Source organism: Dasypus novemcinctus, chromosome 31 (assembly GCF_030445035.2).
Source record: "Dasypus novemcinctus isolate mDasNov1 chromosome 31, mDasNov1.1.hap2, whole genome shotgun sequence".
Lineage (NCBI taxonomy): Eukaryota > Metazoa > Chordata > Mammalia > Cingulata > Dasypodidae > Dasypus > Dasypus novemcinctus.
Genome location: NC_080703.1, coordinates 23,503,656 through 23,524,203, shown reverse-complemented (window position 1 = coordinate 23,524,203; position 20,548 = coordinate 23,503,656). Strand labels below are relative to the sequence as shown.

The window sequence follows — 20,548 nt, the reverse complement described above, 5'->3', positions numbered from 1 at the left end:
GCTTAGAATTTTAAATTTTTATTAGGAGAGGAACTTCTATTTAAAGGTGCCTGCTGCTTTTCTGTTAGCGGAGGCCCCCCCAATGGCTGTTTGTTCTGGAAGTCTCACGGAAGGATTCTTTTTAGTTAGGTAAACGGAAGGCAAGCAGGGGAAGGATGTGACTGGACATGGTGGGGATGGACAAACGTTGCTTTTCTTATCGTGCTCTTTCGCGCAAGGAATTTGAAGGCAGCTGGGAGAAAACAGACTCCCAAGGCTAAGGAGCTTCTAGAAGGAAAGGATGGAGACCACGACCACGTCTTTCAGGGGGATCAGGGCGACCCCATCCCCGGTGATGGACTGAAGTGGCTCTCATCTGAGATGGCAGCAAAGGACGCCACGGCTCCCCAGGGAGAATTCACCAGGAGGCAGGGGAGCCTCCACGCTCACGTGGTCTCCACGCGGCTGCCTGGGAGGCCCCTGGTGCCTGTAAACTTTATCCTAGCTTTATAGCTGTGCCCCGGGAAAAAGAGCCCAAGGTGTTTGCGATGTTGGAACTGGCAGACGGAAAGGGCACTTCGATTTTAATCTTTAGTGAGTTGTTGATAGCACATCTGTGTTTCAACAGTGACACCTGGTGGGGCCGAGGTAGCAGAAACTGGGATTTGTGTGCAATATAGCAGCTTTCCATCTTTCTGAACATAAACCTGCCATGAAAAGACACAAATATGCAGTACAAATATGCTATTCTCATGATGCAGTGAGATGAGGGTCCCGTTTAATTTGAATGTTAAAAACAGATATGGGGTGGTGGACTTGGCCCAGTGGTTAGGGTGTCTGTCTACCACATGGGATGTCCATGGTTCAAACCCCGGGCCTCCTTGACCCGTGTGCAGCTGGCCCATGCACAGTGCTGATGCACACAAGGAGTGCCCTGCCACGCAGGGGTGTCCCCGCATAGCGGAGCCCCACGCACAAGGAGTGCACCCTGTAAGGAGAGCCACCCGGCGCGAAAGAAAGTGCAGCCTGCCCAGGAATGGCACCACACACATGGAGAGCTGACACAACAAGATGATGCAACAAAAAGGAACACAGATTCCCGTGCCGCTGACAACAACAGAAGCGGACAAAGACGACAACACAGCAAATAGACACAGAGAACAGACAATCGGGGTGGGGAGAGAAATAAATAAATAAATAAATCTTTAAAAAACAACAACAGATATGGGGTCCTTTTGTGGTTCATAAGCAGGATGAAGGGGTGTTCACGTGTTTGTGTGGGTGTGCCCCCCCAAACCCTGTCATGTCATCAGCACATTACCTGTCTGACATAAAAAAACAATGAAACAACAGATACGGCCCTGTTCTGCCCCCTGCCCCTGCTTTTCCCTTCTTCCCCGCGCCTGGATCAACACCTTAGCCAAGAACCTAGAGAAACTCTGACAACATATTTGGGGCTGCCAGCCAGGAGGTATTGGACTCAGATTTGGGGTTCACCTGTTACAAACTGGATAATGGCAAAAGATCCTATGCAGAGGGACACTGGGCTTGTGAAATGTCCTGGAGCGACCTCTTGTTGGACATAGGGGGATTTCACCCAGCTTCACCCGAGACGCCAGATTTGTCTTCCACCAACCTCGGTAGAACAGCCAGAGGGCTTTTCACCTTGTCAGGAGGCCCTACTGCCCCTCACCAGCAAGAAGTGATTACAGAAGAATGACCACGTCCTTCAGCACTACTTGAAGAATAAAGGTGTGAACTCTGAGGGGGGAGTTGAGACAGGCTAGTAAAATAGCGAATCAATAGATGGATCTGGAGCCTGGCCAGAGGCCCACGGGGACATCGGTACCCTGCTGGGAAAACCCCACTCGAACAAGATTTGCTCGGGAAGCCAGGGCCCTTATCAATGGCCCTACCGGGGGATTGGTGGGTGGGGTAATCAATCAAAACAGCAAGCAGCTGGGACTCCTCCCCTGCCATTAGGGAAGGGGTGGGATAATTAATGGTTGAAAAAGCAAGTGCAAAGGCTGAATCAGCCCCCTGTTCTTTCCTTCTACTCCATTCTCGCCTTCTTCCCCCCTTTGTGGATCAACATGCATGTAAAATCTGGGCAGTTATAATCTGTAATGGGGAACTGTAGTCTGTAAATTGGCTCTCCATCACACTTCAGCCCTCTCTACCTGGGACCCATGATCTGTTATTTTCTCCCATTTCTTGTCTCACCATTCCTTAGTAAATTATTGACCTAACTAAAACAAACAAACAAACCTAGATATAGAAGTAGGCATTAATGGAAGAATTGAGGGTCAAAAAAAGGTACAAGAGGTATAGCAAAACTGCAAAAGAAAGTCCTGCAATATCAGTAGTTACTTTAAATGTAGATTAAACTCCCAGTCAAAAGGCAGAAATTGGCAAAGTGCATAAAAAAATAAATAAACACATGTGACACATCTATTGTTGTTTACAAGGGACTCACCTTAAATTCAAAGACATAAGTAGGTTGAAAGTGATGGTTTCTATTTGGGTTGATCATAAAGTCGCCCATGGTAACCACACACTCACAAAATACATGAAAAATATATTCAGAAAGAAATGATAAGGGTCTCAAAAAAGTATCATACAAAAAGCCAAATAAAACATCAAAGGACAAATGACAAAATGGTGGTGCAAAAGATACGACAAAGGGATGATTTTCTTAATAAAGAGCACTTATTAATCAATAAAGAAAAAGGTGCGTTGGAGTAATGGAAACATTCTAAAATTGACTGGGGTGATGGCAGCACAACTCTGATAAAAATGAGAGCCACTGAGTGTATACTTTGAATGCATTGTACAAGGCTTGGGATTACATAACATGAAGGGTCCAGTTAGAGTTGATGGACTATGGTTAACAAGACAAATATGAGAATGCTTTCTCCTGAATGATAATGAATAATACTAATATAAGGCATTAATAATTGGGCAGGTTGAGGGGAAAATACACCAAATGTAATATATGGCCTATGGTTAGTAGTAATGTTTTGACAATGCTCTTTCATAAATGTTTCATAACACTGCAAAGTGTTGGTAGTGGGGAGATGTATGGGAGCCTTGTATGCAAGTTTGTAAAATTCACAAACTATGCAAGTTTGTAAAATTCACAAATTTTACTATATGCTTATTGTTCATGTATTTTCATGCATGAATGATATGTTTCAATAAAATCTTATTTTCATTTGTTTTGTTTTTAGGAGGTACCAGGGATCAAACCTGGGGCCTTGTACATGGGAAGCAGGCCCTCAACCACTTGAGCTACATTCGTTCCCCTAAAATTTTATTTTATAAAAAGAAAAAGGTGAGTAATCCAAGAGAAAAATGGCCAAAGGATAAAAATAGGCAGTTAATAGAAAAGAAATATAAGTAACATTTCAACAGTTTTCATTTCATTCATAATTCATTCATTTACTAAATACAAAGATTAAGAGGCAGATTAATAACTATTAAAACATAGGATAAAATTTAGTGTTAGGGTGTGGGGCAACCCTCACAAATTGTTAGTGGAAATAAAAATTAGTATACAATTTTGATGGTATTAGTTGGCCAAAGGTGTTTGGTATGCAAAATATCAGACATCTGTTGGCTTTAAAGGGTATTTATTTGGGGTAGAAGCTTATAGTTACCAGGCCAAAAGCATAAGTGACTTCCCTCACCAAAGTCTGTGGCCGCGTGTTGGAGCAGGATGGCTGCCGACTTCTGCCAGGGTTCAGGCCTCCCGGGTTCCTCTCTTCCTGGGCTTGCCTTTCTCTGGGCTCAGCTGCTCTGCTCGCTCCACAAGGCCAGCTGTAAACTGTCAGGCAAACAGCTCGTCTCTCTTTCCAGGGCCTCTGCCGTGTCTAGTGGAGGCTTCTCCCTTTCCTCACTTGTCTGCTTCTGTGTGTTCACTTCCTGGGCTCCAGGGTCAAAACGCCCTCCTCCTTTCTCTGTGGCGCGGTTCTCTGTGAGTCCCCGTGAGTCCCCCCTTCCTACTGATGTGACCCAATCAAAGCCTTAATCATTATTTAATCAAGTAAAAGTGAAACCTCTGAATCCAACATAGTCTGATATGCCCAGAGGAACAAACCAGTTCACAAACATAATCCAATATCTATTTTCGGAATTCAAAAACAGTATCAAACTGCTACAGTGATATATATCTAAACTTAGAATGCATATACCCTGTAACTTCAGTAATTCCATTGTTAGGAATTCAGGAGAGTTCCAATTACTTTTTTTTAAATAAAGATTTATTTATTTGTAGTTATTTCTCTCTCATCCCCCAGTTGTCTGCTCTCTGTGTCCATTCACTGTGTGTTCTTTTGTGTCCACTTCTGGTCTTGTCTGTGGCATGGGAGTCTGTGTCTCTTTTTGTTGCATCATCTTGCTGTGTCAGCTCTCTGTGTGTGCAGCGCCACTCCTGGGCAGGCTGGACTTTCTTTCGTGCTGGGAGGCTCTCCCCACAGGGCACACTCCTTGCGCGTGGGGCTCCCCTACGTGGGGATACCCCTGCGTGGCAAGGCACTCCTTGCGCACATCGGCACTGCATGTGGGCCAGCTCCACACGGGTCAGGGAGGCCCTGGGTTTGAACCTTGGACCTCCCATGTGGTAGGCGGACGCTATCCATTGAGCCAAGTCTGCTTCCTTCCAATTACTTTTTAAAATTTATTTTTATTTTTATGTTTTATCTCCCCCCCCCCCCCCCCGCTGCTTCCTTGCTATCTGCTGTGTCCATTCACTGCACGCTCTTCTGTGTTTTTTTTTACTTGTCTCCCTTTTTGTTGTGTCACCTTGCTGAGTTGGCTCTCTGCAGCGCTTGTGGGCCAGGCAGGGCTCTGCGGTGCTTGCTGGCAGGCAGCTCTCTGCAGGGTGTGGGTGAGCCTGACTTCACAAGGAGGCCCCGGGCCATGAACCCAGGGCCTCCCATATGGTAGATGGGAGCCCAACTGATTTGAGCCACAGCCACTTCCCCCAATTTCTTTTTTTAATGACAAAGGATGGCTCATTTTAATATATATTTTTTATTAGAGAAGTTGTGAACTTAGAAAACAATCATGCATAATCCAATTACTTTGTTTATATATGTTTGTTAGGATGTATTCATTTATAAATAACAGGATATCCAGTTCAAACAATGAGGATTTACTGGATCATGGAGTTGGATCCTAGAAACAGAGTGGGCTTCAGCTCTGATTTGATTTAGCATCTCAGTGATACCATCATTCACCCAATTTCTTTCCAGGTCTCCTTTGACTTCCCGTATGTCAGTTTCATCCTAAGCGTAGTTCCCCATCAAAGTCACAAGATGGTTGTTAAGAGTTTCCAAGATATAGGGAAGCGGACGTGGCTCAACTGATAGAACATCCATCTACAAAGGGTCCAGGGTTCAATCCCCAGGGCCTCCTGATCCATGTGGTGAGCTGGCCCACGCGCAGAGCTGCCGCATTCAAGGAGTGCCCTGCCACGCCGGGGTGCCCCCGTGTATGGGTGCCCCATGTGCAAGGCGTGCACCCTGCAAGGAGAGGCGCTCCGTGTGAAAAAAGCACAGCCCGTCCAGAGTGGCACCACACACACAGAGAGCTGACGCAGCAAGATGATGCAACAAAAAGAGACACAGATTCCTGGTGCCATGGAGAATGCAAGTGGACACAGAAGAACACACAGCAAATGGACACAGAGAGCAGACAATGGGGGGAAGGGAAGAGAAATAAATTAAGTGAAATCTAAAAAAAAAAAAGAATTTCCAAAAAAGTTTCCAAGACATAGTGGACATACGCCATTCCTTATGGCCACAAAGTAACTTTGAACATCTTCCTATGTGGGAATACTCCACCTTGAGTCCTTATCTCTGTGATGGCTAATTTTGTGTCAACTTGGCTAAGCTGTAGTACCCACTTATTTAATCAAACACTAATTTAGGTGTTGCTGTGAAGGTATTTTGTAGATATGGTTATCATCTACAGGGAAGTAAAGGTCATTACTCTAGATAATGTGAGTGGGCGTCATTAAATAAGTTGAAAGTCTTGAGGGCAAAAACTGAGGTTTCCCAAAGAGGGGGAAATTCTGCCTCAAGACAGCATTGTCAACTCCAGCTGAGTTTGCAGCTTGCCAGCCTGCCCTGTGGTTTTTGGACTTGCCAGCCCCCACAATCACATGAGCGAATTTCTTAAAATAAATCTGGTTTTTGTTTTTGTTTTCCCCTGGAGAACGCTGACTAATACACTGCCCTAATGTGGAATTCAGAGATTCTATTTCCTACCCTCCTTTAATAGCCTGCCAGGCGTTCAGACAGAACCTGGTGACATGAATATGCAAGAACCGTGCAGAGAAACTGATGGCAAGAGTGGCAGTAGATGCATACCATCTCCAGAGGCAGCAGGGGGCCAGGTGGGTGCCCCCAGGGCTCACTGTCCTTTAGCAGGGGAATGTTTGTGCCCAATTTGGGGCAGCAGTAGTATTTTCTCTAGAGCAATTCTGCCATAGGCTATATTCTGCTTATGTGGCCTTGAGGCCCAATTTTCTGGCCTTCCCAGAGATTCCATGCACTCCTTGGTATTCTTTAATAAATTCCTTTTCTGCTTAAACCATTGACAGTTCATTTCTGTTGCCTGCAAGTAAGAACCATGGCACACAGAAGTATTTTTCCTCATCTACACCTAAGAAAGAGAGGGCCGTTTTCAGAAATTCTTTGAAAAGAGCAAGGAAGCTTCCTTCTCCATTACCTCTGGCAAACCTCTTTTTGTATCTCATTAGCCAGAATTGAATTGAACTACAGGGCCCTGAAGATGGGTTTACGCTACTGATCCAAGGCGTGAGCCATATACTTATCACTTAGGACCCAAGTGAAAGAACACAGAGGGAGAAGTAAGGAAACCCAGGTGAAAATCAGGGTACTTGGCAAGAGAAGGGTGACTGTGTAAAGTTATATGGGAGGTAGAAGGACCTTAGCAGGTACCAGACAGAGTGACTTATCTTATACCCCTAACTTCTCATTCATATTTGAATTCCTTTTTGGTGCTCTAATCATGTGGCTGCAGGTCACCAAGTAGAATACCTGGACACGGTCCCCAGGATAGTCTGTAGCTCCCCATCCCCAAAGGGGGGTCAGCAGAGGTGTGAATGGGGGTCAGTCACATGTTCACTCTGATGCCTTATCCCTCATTCTTTTTTTTTTTTAATTTTAAGATTTATTTTATCTCTCCCTTCCCCCTTATTGTTTTGCACTTGCTGTATCTGTTCATATTGATTTCTTTAGGGGGCACTGGGAACCGAACCTGGGACCTCGATGTGGGAGAGAGGCGCCTAATTATTTAAGCCACCTCTGTTTGCTGCTCTGTGGTGTCTCTCATTGTTTTTCCTTGTGTCTCTTGTTGCGTCATCTTGCTGAGTCAGCTTGCCCTGCCTGCCCATTGTGGCAGCTTGCTATCTTCTTTAGGAGGCATTGGGAACCAAACCAGGACCTCCCATGTGGTAGGCAGGAGTCCAATAGCTTGAGCCACATCTGCTTCCCTCCTTCATTCTTTTAATGAGGATGGGGATAACAAAAGAATGGTGTGAATGGGACATGGGACTTTATTCATAATTCAATGGAACAGTCCTCAAGAAGGTCAGCCCTCACTGGTGAACTCCAGTTCCTAATTTTCCCTCCTCGTACTTAGGCATGCAATCTCTCTACAACTATGCTTCCTTCTTCTCATCCCTCAAAGCGAGACTTCATGCATTCTTTGGAACAACCCACTTCACATGGTCTGGGGTGTACCCTTCAGTATATTGCTCAAAATTTGGAGCCTGCACTCACTAGTACAATTCTAAAAGTGAATCTTAACCTCAGCAATATTGACATTGGATATTTTAAATGTCCAATGGATTGGATAATTTTAAATGTCTCCAGACGTTGCTAAATGTCCCCTTGGGGAACAGAATAATCTCTGGGTTTAGAAACACTGGACTAGACTAATATCCTGGGGAAGTGGGTGGTAGGGTCACAGGATAGGAAGTGGCAGCCTCTACCACTTCAAGTCAGAGTGGGGCAACTTTGCCTCTTCATGGCCCATAAAAAGTACAGGACAGATGATGGTACCCTAAATAGTATTCTCTTTCCACTTCCACCAGGAGTTGTAGATGAGCCTCTTTGTTCTCCTAATTGTGCTGCAGGTGACTGCTGAGTCACCATTTCCCAAGGACAAATGTTAAAGCTCATAGAGAGTCTAGCCTAACCACGAGGTGGAAGATATATAATTTCTCATCTAAAATTTGCAAGGCTACATTTCTCCTAGGGAGGTTAGTATTGCACATTGTTATTCAGAGCAGAGTTAATTCATCTGCCTTGCTTCCCAAATGTATTTTCTTTGGACCATCTCTGAGCAATATTCCTTTTCTTTCACTTAGCTACTCATAGATTTTGCCAAGTGACTTGGAATTATTGCTTGGAAACGTAATCTTGTGTTTCTTTTTATAATATGGTGGCTGTGCTACTTGGTACATAGATATCTGGGTTGTTTGATACACAGATACTAACAACATTTTTTTCTTGTCTTTAAAAAACCTTTAATGCTGCATGTGTCCCCAAAGGCTGGCCCTCGGCCTCCCTTAGCTCTTTATGCCTGGGAGCCGTTGCACCTCAGGTCTCCAGTTTAATTCAGAGGGGGCCAGTTGGTGGGAGTAAGTGTGAGGGAAAAGTCCACCCCCATTACCACCTGGAGCTCAGGTGCCAGGTCTGAGGCAGGCTGACGGTTGTGTTGCAATCAGGTTACCTGGAGATGTGATCCCTTCTTTGGAGGGGCTGGGCAGGACCTGGTGGGGAATGGGTGTCACACTGTGCCCTGGCCAGAGATCTCTGGCCAGGAGCAGCCTGGCAGGAGTTTTAGTCCTTCTGTACTAGAAAACTATTATTTTCTCCATGTGCCATGTCACACAAAGGACTGAGAAGCACTCAACCGAGGGGATGAAGGGGCTTTGGCCACAGGACTTACTACCAGAGAACCCTTTCTACACGTTTAAAGCTAGGGTAGGGGGCTGGCAGGCAGTGCTTCCCCAGAAGCCCCCTGTCCCACCACCCACCCATTCCCTCATCAAACGCTGATGGCACTCTCACTCGGTACGCGGCCATGCTGGGTGCCGGGGATCAAGTGATGAACCAGACACCCCTCCAGGGGCAGGTGCAGTGTGGATCTCGTGGCTGAGGCCCAGGGAGAAGGAGCCTGCCCACAGACACCAAGCAGGTAAGGCTTGCACCCAGATCTGAAATGGAGCCCCACCCCGTAGGGGGGTGGGCTGGGCCGCCCTGTGGCCAAAGGTCAGCAGGCGATGGACCGGGTCTGGTTGGCCACGGTGAAGACTGGAAAGGCGCCTGGGAAGGGGTGCGGTGGGTGTGGAGCACCGTGTTCGAGGCCAGGTCCTAGAAAAGCAGCTCTTGTGCCTGCAAGTTCAGCAGCACAGCCAGCCTGGCTGGGCAACCAGCAGCCCCAGGGGCTCGTGCTGCCCCATATCCGAGAAATGGACGTCCTGGTCGTAGCCGGAGAGGACCCGGGAGAAGGCGTTGTGGCCCCGACAGAGTCACTGTCCTATCCGTTGTGGGGCAGCTGCCTTGAGGCCATGCCCACCTTACAGGCACAACTGTTCTGGACCGTCACCACCCAGGAGTGCAGCCCGGCCTGGAAGGGGGTGGTAGCCAGGGCAATGGGTCAGCGGTCAGCGCGCTTGGGGCCATCTGCACAGGCCTTGGACTTCTTGGCGCTGAAGGTCAGGGTCCTTTGACTGTCTGACACTTGTAGGAAGGGGCTGCCTGTCCTTTCGTCAATATGTACATCTTCCATGCCTGTGAGGGACCCGACAACCACGTCGGCCAGAGCTGGGCCAGGAGTGGACTTGAGGTGCACTTCACGTTAAAGTTCAGCTTCTCCGACTCCTAGGGATGCAAGATACTCTGCTTCCTCGGTCCTCTCAGAAATCTCCTGCTCCTTCTGTATGGGCTGGAGGTCATCCAGATGGGTGAGCACGTGAGCAGGCTGATGTGGGTGGTGGCAAGTTCTGCAGCACCTCAGTCCAGTGTCCCTGCAGCGTCTGGATGCTCTCCTGGGCCCACTCCTCCCTCCTGGGCCCGCTCCTCTCTCCTGGGCCCACTCCTCTCTCCTGGGCCCGCTCCTCTCTCCTGGGCACCTGTTCTGGCAACCACTGGGGGACCAGCTCCCGCGCTGCGCTGGCCATGCCCACGGCTCTCCAGTTCTTCCCTGGCAGGACCTCACCACGCCCTGGCTGACGCCACTGCTCTGTAACTGCAGCCTCTCACCCTGCTCCTCCAGCTTGCTCCGCAGCTCCTTGGTGTGCTCCTTCGCCCCCAGCTGCGGTGCCCCCGGCAGCGGCTGCCCAGCCTTCCCGCACGCCTGCTGCAGCTTGGAGCAGCAGGACCAGGGTAGGGCTGGGCCGTGACACAGGCAGAGCGGCCCCGGCTCGTGGACATGGCCCCTTACCAAAAAACGTTTATTGTAGCCCTTACTTACACCTGCATTTTTTTTTTTCTGGGTAAGTTTAGCCTTTAGCGTTATTAACTGTCCTTAATCACATTTGTCTTTGTGGGTTCAATGGTCTGACAGCAAGATAAAAACCCTTGCATTCTTATAGCTTCCATTTGCCTGGTATAGCTTCATCCATTCCTTTGAGTTAGCCTTGTTGAATCACCTTATTTATTTTTTAAAGATTTGTTTTATTTATCCCCCCTTCCCCAGGTGGTTCTCTTATCTGTCTGCTCGCCTTCTCCAGGAGGCACAGGGGGCCCCAACCCAGGCCCTCCCACACGAGAGGGGATTGCCCGGCAGCCTGAGCCACACGGGCTCCCCAGGGTTGGGGTGTCTGCTGGCTTGTGGCATCTGCGGCAGAGGCGGAGTCCTCTCATCTTCTTTCAGGAAGCACGGGACGAGCCCCGAGCTCCCATGTGATAGGCGGACGCTCAAGGGGTTGAGCCCCATTGGCTTCCCTGAACTGCTTTGTTCCAGGTGTGTTGCATCTATGCAGCATAAGTCCGTGTATCAGTTTTTGTGGCATTATAAATGATACCAAAACTTAGTGGCTTAAAACACAGTCATTTATTTAGTTCATGACGCGGTAAGCTGGCTGGGGGTTTCTGGCTCAGCTGATCTCTGCTGGCCTTGCTCATGTGTCTGAGGTCAGGTGGTGGGTTGGTTGGTGACTGGTCAGTCTAAGTCTCATTTACACATCTGACTATTAGCACACTATCGGCTAGGGCAAGGGGAGTAACTGGGCCATGTGCCTTTCCTAATTCAGCAGGCTAGAATGCACACTTGGGATCACAGGGTTCAAGTACAGCAGGAGAAAACAAGCCCTGACGCTCTCAAGTGTCTGCTTGCATCACACTTGCTAATACCCCAATGGCCAGAACAATTCACACAGGCAACCCAGATTTAACCACGGAGAGACAGACTCCTCTTCTGGATGGGAGGATCTGCAGTGTTTCATTGCAAAGTCATGCAGGAAGGAAGGGAAACTGTGGTCAGGTTTATAATCTATCACTGTTTGGTCTTCCTTGGTGAATTAATCTAAAAGTTTTTCTCTCAGTGGTTGATTTAAACCCAGTTACATTTATTACATGATTACCATGCTCCTCGATTTTGTCATATTATTTTGTGCTATATTTACTCAGTGTATTATTATTTTTACTATGCTTTTCTATAGGGACTGTTTGCTCTTTTTATTTTTTGTATTTAGGAAAGCTTACACTTTTGTTTTAATGGTTACCTTTACACTAATGCTTTTTTCTTTATTATTTGCCCTCTTTCCCCCCTTAACTTCCTTCTGCTATTTGGTTTGTCAGCTTTACATGATGTTCTTTGATATCATTTAAGTAACATTTATTGATTCCCATCTATTACCTATTCATCAGTCTAGTTATTTATTCTACTTTTCCTTTCTGATGTTTTTTAACTTACTGTGAAATGCATCAAAAAAGTAAAATAGATGAATGGATGGATAGAGGAATGAGTAGATAGCTAGATGTGTGACAAAACAGGCATAGTAAATGTTAATGGTAGAATCTAGGTGATGGTCATTCTATAAAGTTCTTTGCTGTGTCTGTTGTTGAAAAAAGCACACAGGAGCCAGCATGAAGTTTCTCCCACTGGCCAAATCTCAGACAATTCGAGTATCAAAATAAATAATGAGGCCAATGCATTAAAATCTACCAAATAAAATAAAAACCCATGAGTCCATGCAGATGGAAATAAATGAAGAAATACATAGGAGAGAAGAAACTCCTTTCTTTAGGAGAATGCCAACTAATACATTTAGGAGGGAGAATGATGGATTAGGAAATTACCATTTTGCAAACATCATAGCAATAATAGATTGAGGCAAGAATTGTCAAAGGATACCAAAACTAGTGGAAAAGAGTTTGATGAAGACCAGGATATTTACGTAGTCAAAGTATATTCCCACAAAATACTTATTACAAAGGGAACACAGGAACTTTTCCAGGTAGGTTCTTTGAATAATTACAAAGGGAAAATAGGAACTTTCCCAGGTAGATTCTTTGTAGATACCACCTTAAAAATTCAGTTTATTATGACTCTGTAAATTTTGCTAACAGCATACCAAGCTAAGTACTGTTTTTTTTCCCTTACTTGCTCAGTCTTGTTTTTCTTAGCTTCACTCTTTCTTTTCTTCATTCTTATAATAACCCTTTTTACTGAAAGATACAGTATTTTAACAAATCCTTCTAACCTTTATTTCCCTATCGGACTTTCTTCCTGGAGCCCTCCGTCCTCTAGCTCTAACCTGGGCTGGCTGCACTTGAGACCTGGGGCGCAGCTGCCATTTTAGGGCTTCCCATAATGCGCTCCTAGACCTCCTCCTATGAATCATATCCTGAACAGCCTAGGAGGAGTCATCTGTAAATATATATAATGGATTGACAGGCTGGTTACAGAAGTCGCTTGTTTTTTATTTTGCTTGGCACACAGTGAAAAGTTTAATGACATATGTGAAATGAGTTAGTATGGGTCATCTATATGTTATTTATTCTTCCCTTTTACAATGAAGCTAACAGGGTTTGGTTTTTGTTAGTGAAAATAAAATAAAATTAATTATGTTTTATGCATATGCATAGTTTTCTTACGAGGAAACACAAGCACATTTTATATGAGACGCTATTGACAGACTGCTCCTTGCTACTGAATATGAAACACAAAGCCAAGGTATGCTCAAGGGAAAACAGACTAAAGACACATTTTTATAATTCACCAAGAACAAATGAACAACAAAAGTCAGGGCAGGAAGGTTAGGGGGCTCCTAATTCTACTTTAAATGCTTAAATATTGCATTTTAGTAAAACTAGAAATTGAAATGGGCCCTCAATGTCAAGATACTTAAAAAATTACTTCCAGTTCCCCAGATTTATTTTTACTCTCTAAAGAATTTTTTCTAATTGTGCTGATATTTCTCCTCAGCAGTCATCTTACCCGAAGAAAACTACTCTCATCTAAGAAAGATACTAGTGGCAAAGGGCTATAAAGTTATTTAAATAGATGTGAGTGGTGTCAGAGAACTGGCAACTGATGGACATTTAATTAGCAGCATGTGGGATGAGAGTGGGTTTACATAGGGAGTCATTTGAAAGACAAGGCTTAGTAGTTTCCCTTTGTCTTTAAGAATTCTGATTCAAATTCTGTGGTCAAAGTTTACACACACCATTTGTGAAAATGGGTAATCTTTTTCTGTTTTCAATCATCCATTCATTAGTCTTGTTTTTTATTTAAGTTAAATATTCAAATAGATCAAGGAGACAAATAGTTCTCTATTATACATTGCAAAAATCCCTGTGTCCCCTGCATCACACCATTTCTGTCTTCGCATTTCATTCACAAGATATGCTTCCTCAGGTTATGCCTGGGGACAAGGGGTATCAAGCCTGATGTTCTTGATTTTGTTGTGTGTTAGGGTATTCCCACTCCATGTCTCCTCTCCTTCATCCCTTCCCTCATCCCACACATACTCTAGATTTACTTTGAGAGTGCAATTAAGGAAGCGAGGATATCTCATGTATCTTTCACCCTTCTCTTTTTCTCTTAGACTCCTTCTCTTAGCTCCAGAAGGCCTTTTCTTTTCTTGCATTGCAGGAACTTCCTTATCCTATCTTCTCTCTTATTCACTGTAAATACTTTTTTAAAAGATTTATTTCTCTCCCCTTCTCCCCCCTCCAGTTGTCAGCTGTCTATGTTCATTCACTGTGTGTTCTTCTGTGAGCACTTCTATCCTTATCAGCAGCACAGGAAATTTGTGTCTTTTTGTTGCGTCATCTTGTTGTGTCGGCTCTCCGTGTGTGTGGTGCCACTCCTGGGCAGGCTGCACTTTCTTTTGCCCTGGGCGGCTCTCCTTACAGGGCACACTCTTTGCATGTGGGGTTCCCCTATGCGGAGGACACCCCTGCGTGGCAGGGCACTCCTTGCGCACATCAGCACTGTGCATGGGCCAGCTCCACACGGGTCAAGGAGGCCCCAGGTTTGAATTGCGGACCTCCCATGTGGTAGGCAGATGCCCTATCCATTGGGTCAAGTCCGCTTCCCTAGGCTTGACTCTTGTAAGCCACTTACCCACCTCAAAAATGTTTAGCTCCTCCAAAAATCTGAGCTTACTTGCAAGCTATCATTTCAATGTGAACTTGAAAAACTATTTGAAAACCATAACTGTTTTCAGCAGGGTTCTGTCCTTCCAAAGAAACCATCAATCCCATTGATTCATTCAGTAGGGGAAATGATGGGCCGACTAGGAACTAAGGATTACCAGGAATGAAAATCTGTTGATTTAACATTCCCCCAAATATTATACCCAGTATGCTGAGAAAACACTCTAAGAAGATATCTTATGGGCTTCCATTACATAGACGGAAAATTAATGTCACCACAGGCAAGTCTGGAGTAGTGAAATCCATCCTTGGAAGGCCTCACGAGTGCGCCCTAAAACCCAGTTCTCCCTGCCTCCCTGGGAACACAGGAGATCCCCTTCAATCCCACTGCAATTAGATGGGGCCGTGTGAAAGGTTCTAGCCAGTGAAACGTGAGTAGAAATGTGAAGGCAGAGACAGTGAAAAATCCCTGCATGGTCTTGAAAAAGTGGAGGCTTATTTTGAGAAGGCTGAGCTCCAAGATCAATGTAGTCTGGATGACTTGAGACACTGCCTGGAAGACAGCTACCCTGTAGACTGCCTGTCCGTATATTCGACTTTTAAGTAAGCAACAGATACTATGTGAAGACTCAGATTCTAAAATTGTTTACTATGACAGCATGAGCTAGACTATCCTAGTATACCATCCTTCTTTGGCCACCGGCCTATTGCTTAATTAACAGGATGTGCTTGTTTTTGGAAAGATATGTTGTTTTGGTAGTAGAAATCCAATTATTTTACAAGCAGTGAAGCTCATTTACGCATTCAAAGAAGTTTACTGCGTGACTACCATGTGACAAGTGCTGGAGCTTAATCTGTAGAAAACAAACACAGTTTTTACCCTCATGGAGTGTACATTCTAGTGGGGAAGTTAGATAAAAAAACAAGTTAGTGGACAATAAAAGACTTTCAAGTTTTAAGTGTTACCAAGGAAATAAACAATGAGCTGAGCTAGAGGTTAACAAGGGTGAGTGTGATGTGAAGGTGACATTTCCCAAGACATAAAAAAGGTGGAAAAGCACCTTAAGAAAGCACTAAGAAAGATCTTGGTGAGTTTGGGAAATGGACAAAAGACCAAGGTGACTGGACAGTAAAAAACTGAAGCGCAAATGACAAAATATGAAGTTGAAGAGATAGGCAGAGGCAGATCCTGTTATGGCAAGGAGTTTAGATTTTATTCTAAGTTCCATTAGACAGGAGCACCTCAATCTTCCCTTGAGCAAGCAATATAACAAAATTAACCGCATCTGTGTTCATTTCTTTTTCCTCTACCTGAACAGATGCCATGTCCCTCAAATCCCTCTCTTTGTGCTCTGGTTACCCCTTGTTCTCCTCCTTTCAGTTTCTGCTCCTTTGTTAGCTTCATCTCTCCTGAATTTTCATTTTCTCCCCACTGGATCAGTCCAGTCAACCTACAAGATACTCTAGCATCTTCTAGCCTTAAAAATGGTAATCTAATCCTACATTTCCTGACAGCGTCTATGCAATTCTATTTCTTTGAGTTCACTTATAATCCCTGGGGCTTAAAAATATTTGTATGCTGACACCCAACCCAGACCTCTTCTTGGAACTCTACTCTCATGTATTCAATTGTCAATTTCATAGTCCCACTTGAATGTTTGGATGTAAACATCCTGCCCTGCATTCCCTCCCCTCAGCCTGTTTGTCCCTCCCTCTTAGCTCAGGAAATGATTCCACCAACCATTCACATGTTTAGGACGCCAAGCCTGAAGCCATCTTGATTACTTTCACCTTCCTATCCAGTTCATCAGTAAATTCTTCAATTTTTAACTAAAAATATGTATTAATTTAGCCTATATTCCTGCTAATCTTAACTTTCATGACCTCTTGACTGGATTTCTGAAACGGTCTCATGCTTTGCCTCCCTGTTCCATCCTTGTCTTTCTCTAGTGCATTCACTACACACCAGCCAGGTGGTTATTTTATTTATTTTAACCTTGACTATTTTAATTAAAATAAACAATACACGTAAATGCATTTTTCAAACCAAAATGAGATATAACATATACTTTTTATTGATTTTGTTTTCAGTTAATCATCTCCAACTTTTCATGGTAATACCTTTTCATTTTATCTAATACTCAGCTCAACTCTTTTCAATTTTCCCCAATTGTCCTAAAATGCTTTTATATATGGCCTGTTCAAACCAGGATCCAATCTGGGCTATTATGTTCCTCAAACTTCTTTTCATAAACAATCATTTTTTCCCCCAGAACAATGAATTGTTAAAGAGATGGGGCCAGTTAGCCTGCTGGAATGTTCCATTTTCTGGATTTATTTGGTTCCTTCCTACAGTATCATTTGGTTTGTTCCTCTATCTACTCTATTTCCTATAAATTGTGTATTAATTGTGACGGTTTGGCAAATTCAAATAAGACATTTTTTCCCCCTGAAATAGAGATCATAAATGCTATTTTATATATCCCATACTACATCCCACAAAGAAACAGTCTCAGGATGATCCACAAGGTTGCCTTTTAAAAATGTGAACTTTGTCATGCCCCTGTTGCTTAAATGCCATTTACAGCTTTTTTGCATTTGTTATACAATACAAATTCTTTAATCTGGTTTACAAAGTTCGGAACGATTTGATGTCTGTTTAAATTTTCTAACTTTATTACATTCCATTCTCTACTTATTTAAGCTTTTGCTTCCTAAACAAAAGAAGTGCTGGCCCTGCATTTGCTGTTCCCTCGTTGAAGGCTCTTCCTTGCCACCCCCACCCCTCGCCACTCCTCCCCTCTTCTTATTTCAAATTTCAGGTGTCATTTTAAGTTCACCTTCCCAGAAAAGCGCCCTCTAATTATCTTGTTTCAGTTAGGTTCTTCCACGTGCCCCTAACATCCTACATCCCCACCACCCCGTTTTTACCTTCACCATACTTTGTTTTCACAGGTTACCCTTTTATACTTCCTCTTCCCCATGCCTTTAGAATTTCCTGTATTCCTCCATTCCATTTTGGCTGCCGCAATCAGAAAGCGCGCGGCCCTTCTCTCACTTGCACCTGTAGGGGAAAACCATACTTGTTTTGTTCCCCTGCTTAGCGTCCTTTTTCTTATGCGAACGTAAGCTGAGCGGCGGCAGGTTCCCTGCCTACCAGGGTCACCGTTTCCTCAGGTCCTGCCCACAGCAGCCCGTCAACAGTAGTTACACGATCAAAGGTCAGAAGAACCCCGAGGCTGCAGGTGGCAGAAGCAGGAGTACTTGACCGAGGCGTTGTCCAACTGGAGAAAGTTATTATTACGCGAAAACGTTCGGTCCAGTCGCAGCAGAAGGCGTGAATCTCAGAGGCGGAGAGAGCCCGGGCCCGCCCGCGGGGCCAGGCCGGCGCGCAGGTGAGCGGCGCCGCGGCGTCTCCCTCACGTGACCGCGGGCGGCGCGCACGTCCCGGCCCCAGTGCGCCTGCGCGGGCGCTCCCGGAAGTGGCCGGAGCCGAGGTGCCCGCCGAGTTTACGTCTGTCCGCCCGTCGGTCCGCCTGTGAGGTGCCCGGCGCGCCTCGGCTCCCTCCGCCGCCCCGCCGTTCTTTGGGCCCGAGCGGCGGCCGAGGGGCTCGCCATGGCGACGTTCATTTCGGTGCAGCTGAAGAAGACGTCGGAGGTGGACCTCGCCAAGCCGCTGGTGAAGTTCATCCAGCAGACGTACCCGAGCGGCGGCGAGGAGCAGGCCCAGTACTGCCGCGCGGCCGAGGAGCTCAGCCGGCTGCGCCGCGCCGCGCTCGGCCGCCCGCTCGACAAGCACGAGGGCGCGCTGGAGACGCTGCTCAGGTGGGCGCGGGCCCGAGCGGGGGGCTTTGTCCCGAGCCGGCCGCCGAGGCCGCCGGGCCCCGCCCTGCCCTGCCGGGCGCGTAGGTGTGGCCCGCATTCCTCCGCGGTGAGCCTGCGGGGCCGCGGCTGACCCTGCCCGCCCGCCGTCCGGCGGGGTGCCCCGGCGATCGGACACCTGGGAGGAACGTACCCCGCCACCCACCGACCCCTCTTGTCCCGTTTCCTCAGAACTAGTTTTCTTCCCCTTCTTTGGGTCTCTCACTGGCGACCCCTCTCCCAAGCCCTCCCCCCTGCTTTTGCATCCCTGTCTTTTAAGACTTTCTTGGCCGAAATTTAGATTTCGTAATGGTAGCTGCTTGGGGGAATTGGGACACTTGGCCGGATGCTGTCTCTCTCTTATTCTGACATTGTCCACTTGGAATGAGCCATCTTCCTAACTTCATCATAATCAGATGAGAGATGTACCGTTCTAAAAGTTAGGAGCTGCAGGTATTTGAAATGAAACGTGAGTGACATAATCGAGAGTTCAAGGTAGGTTGCTTAAAATCAGTTTGTCCCCCAACAAGTGTGCACATGCGAGAGTAAAATTTGCTGTTAACTGGCAAATGCTTCTTGAGCTTCTGCTGTGTTTTATAAGGGTTCCTTTTGTGGTACTTTCCCCTTACCATGAGAGAACACTTTTATAGCACTTGATAGTTTAAAAAGTTCTTTGACCTACCTTGTTAATGATCTCATTTCTTAGGTGTAGTAATTTCTCCTCCTTTGAGAGGAGAAGCATACTGCCTTAGGAGGCATGTAGCAGAAACACAGGCTAAACCAGTTTAGGGCTTACTCTGTTAACTGAAAAGTATAGGAATATTGCATCTATAGCTTTAGGTGTCAGTGGAGGTCATCCTGTCTCCATTATGGTTTCTTTAGTAGGTGAACTTGTGTTCATGTGGTGGGAGAGATGGCCACCAACAGTTCTAATGTAATTATAGTGGTCCATAACACACAGGGTCTTACAGAAAAAAGTGCTTTTCTTCTTAGCGCTGGCAGAAGTTCATGGGAGGCCTTTGACTTGACTTGGACAAATTTATGGTGGTAAGAGATGGGCTAATATAATTGGCCATGTCTTGGTTACCAGGTGTGTTTAACTGCTGCATCTCAAGGACCAAGCACGATTAATATGAACTGGGAAGGGTTTGGTTCCCCAAAGGAAGAGATACAGAATACATTGCTCAGAGAGATTGTGACTCCTTGGTGGCAGTTTTAGTTATAAGGCTGTTGGACTGCAAGGATCATTGGTCTGACACTTAGTATAAGCATTTTTTTAAGTTAATGTAGGACTGCTTAGCCATTCTTCAGAAGTAACATTTAAAAATTTTTTTTAACTTTTTTAATCTTCAAAACAATTTTTATGTAGACATTGTAGCATTCAGTGAGGATTTTCCATTAGTTGTATTAAAAAAGCATGGTTAGGGTATAATAAACCAACCTATGATAAACTTGTTGATAAATGAGATTTGGTAACCTTCAGGGGTTTGGGGTACTCAGAAGTTTCCTCTTAGTGTGTGGATTTAAGGCTAAAAGAGAATAGAGAAGAATCGACAGTGGTCTTGATAGAGCTTTGCTGTGAACTTTAAGCATTCTTTTATATTTCTACGAGACCTTTACTATATAAATGTACAGAACTGCTCCTAAGTATTGGCACTGTTGGAGAGATTCTTTGAAACTATGTGACCTCAATGTAATCCTCTCCTGCTGCATTCATAAAGCAAATATTAAGGTCCCCCCCGCCCCCTGTTTCTTGCTCTTCTTAAGTTAGGGTCGGCTAATAGATAAATACAACCTGTTAAATTTTATAATGGAGGAGTATACAAAAGTATACTCATAATGATGAGTATATGCTTGTAAAAATCAAACAATTGAGATATTATCAAAAATTGTTTGGATAATTGTAAACTGGTTATTAATTTACTTATTTTTTAACTTAATGAACTTTGAAGTAAAATTTTTGAAAAAGAGGATGTAAACTCATTCTTAAAGAATAGAAGCTAGCTTGATAAGTACTGATTACTTTAGTAATTGTTTATTGTTTATTAACTTGTAGATCTGTT

The 20,548-nt window shown here is 45.2% G+C and overlaps 1 protein-coding gene, 1 non-coding gene and 1 pseudogene across 3 annotated transcripts in view; 2 read left to right on the top strand and 1 right to left on the bottom strand.

Moving 5' to 3' along the window:
* Window positions 1-1,208: 1,208 nt before the first annotated feature.
* LOC131277088 (small nucleolar RNA U13) lies at window positions 1,209-1,310 on the top strand. The gene has a single exon (XR_009184296.1). It is a non-coding gene; the product is annotated as a small nucleolar RNA U13 (small nucleolar RNA).
* Window positions 1,311-9,288: 7,978 nt separating this feature from the next.
* LOC101436802 (B box and SPRY domain-containing protein pseudogene) lies at window positions 9,289-18,242 on the bottom strand (annotated as a pseudogene).
* The window catches only part of PDCD6IP (programmed cell death 6 interacting protein), an 87,585-nt gene continuing 85,073 nt past the window's right edge, over window positions 18,037-20,548 (top strand). Inside the window, exon 1 of one of the 2 annotated variants that reach the window (XM_004471133.4) lies at window positions 18,037-18,449. In XM_004471133.4, the coding sequence (XP_004471190.2) occupies window positions 18,241-18,449 (209 nt within the window). In that variant the 5' untranslated portion in view covers window positions 18,037-18,240. The remainder of the gene's footprint in view (window positions 18,450-20,548) is intronic. The other variant, XM_004471134.4, reaches the window with a different exon arrangement.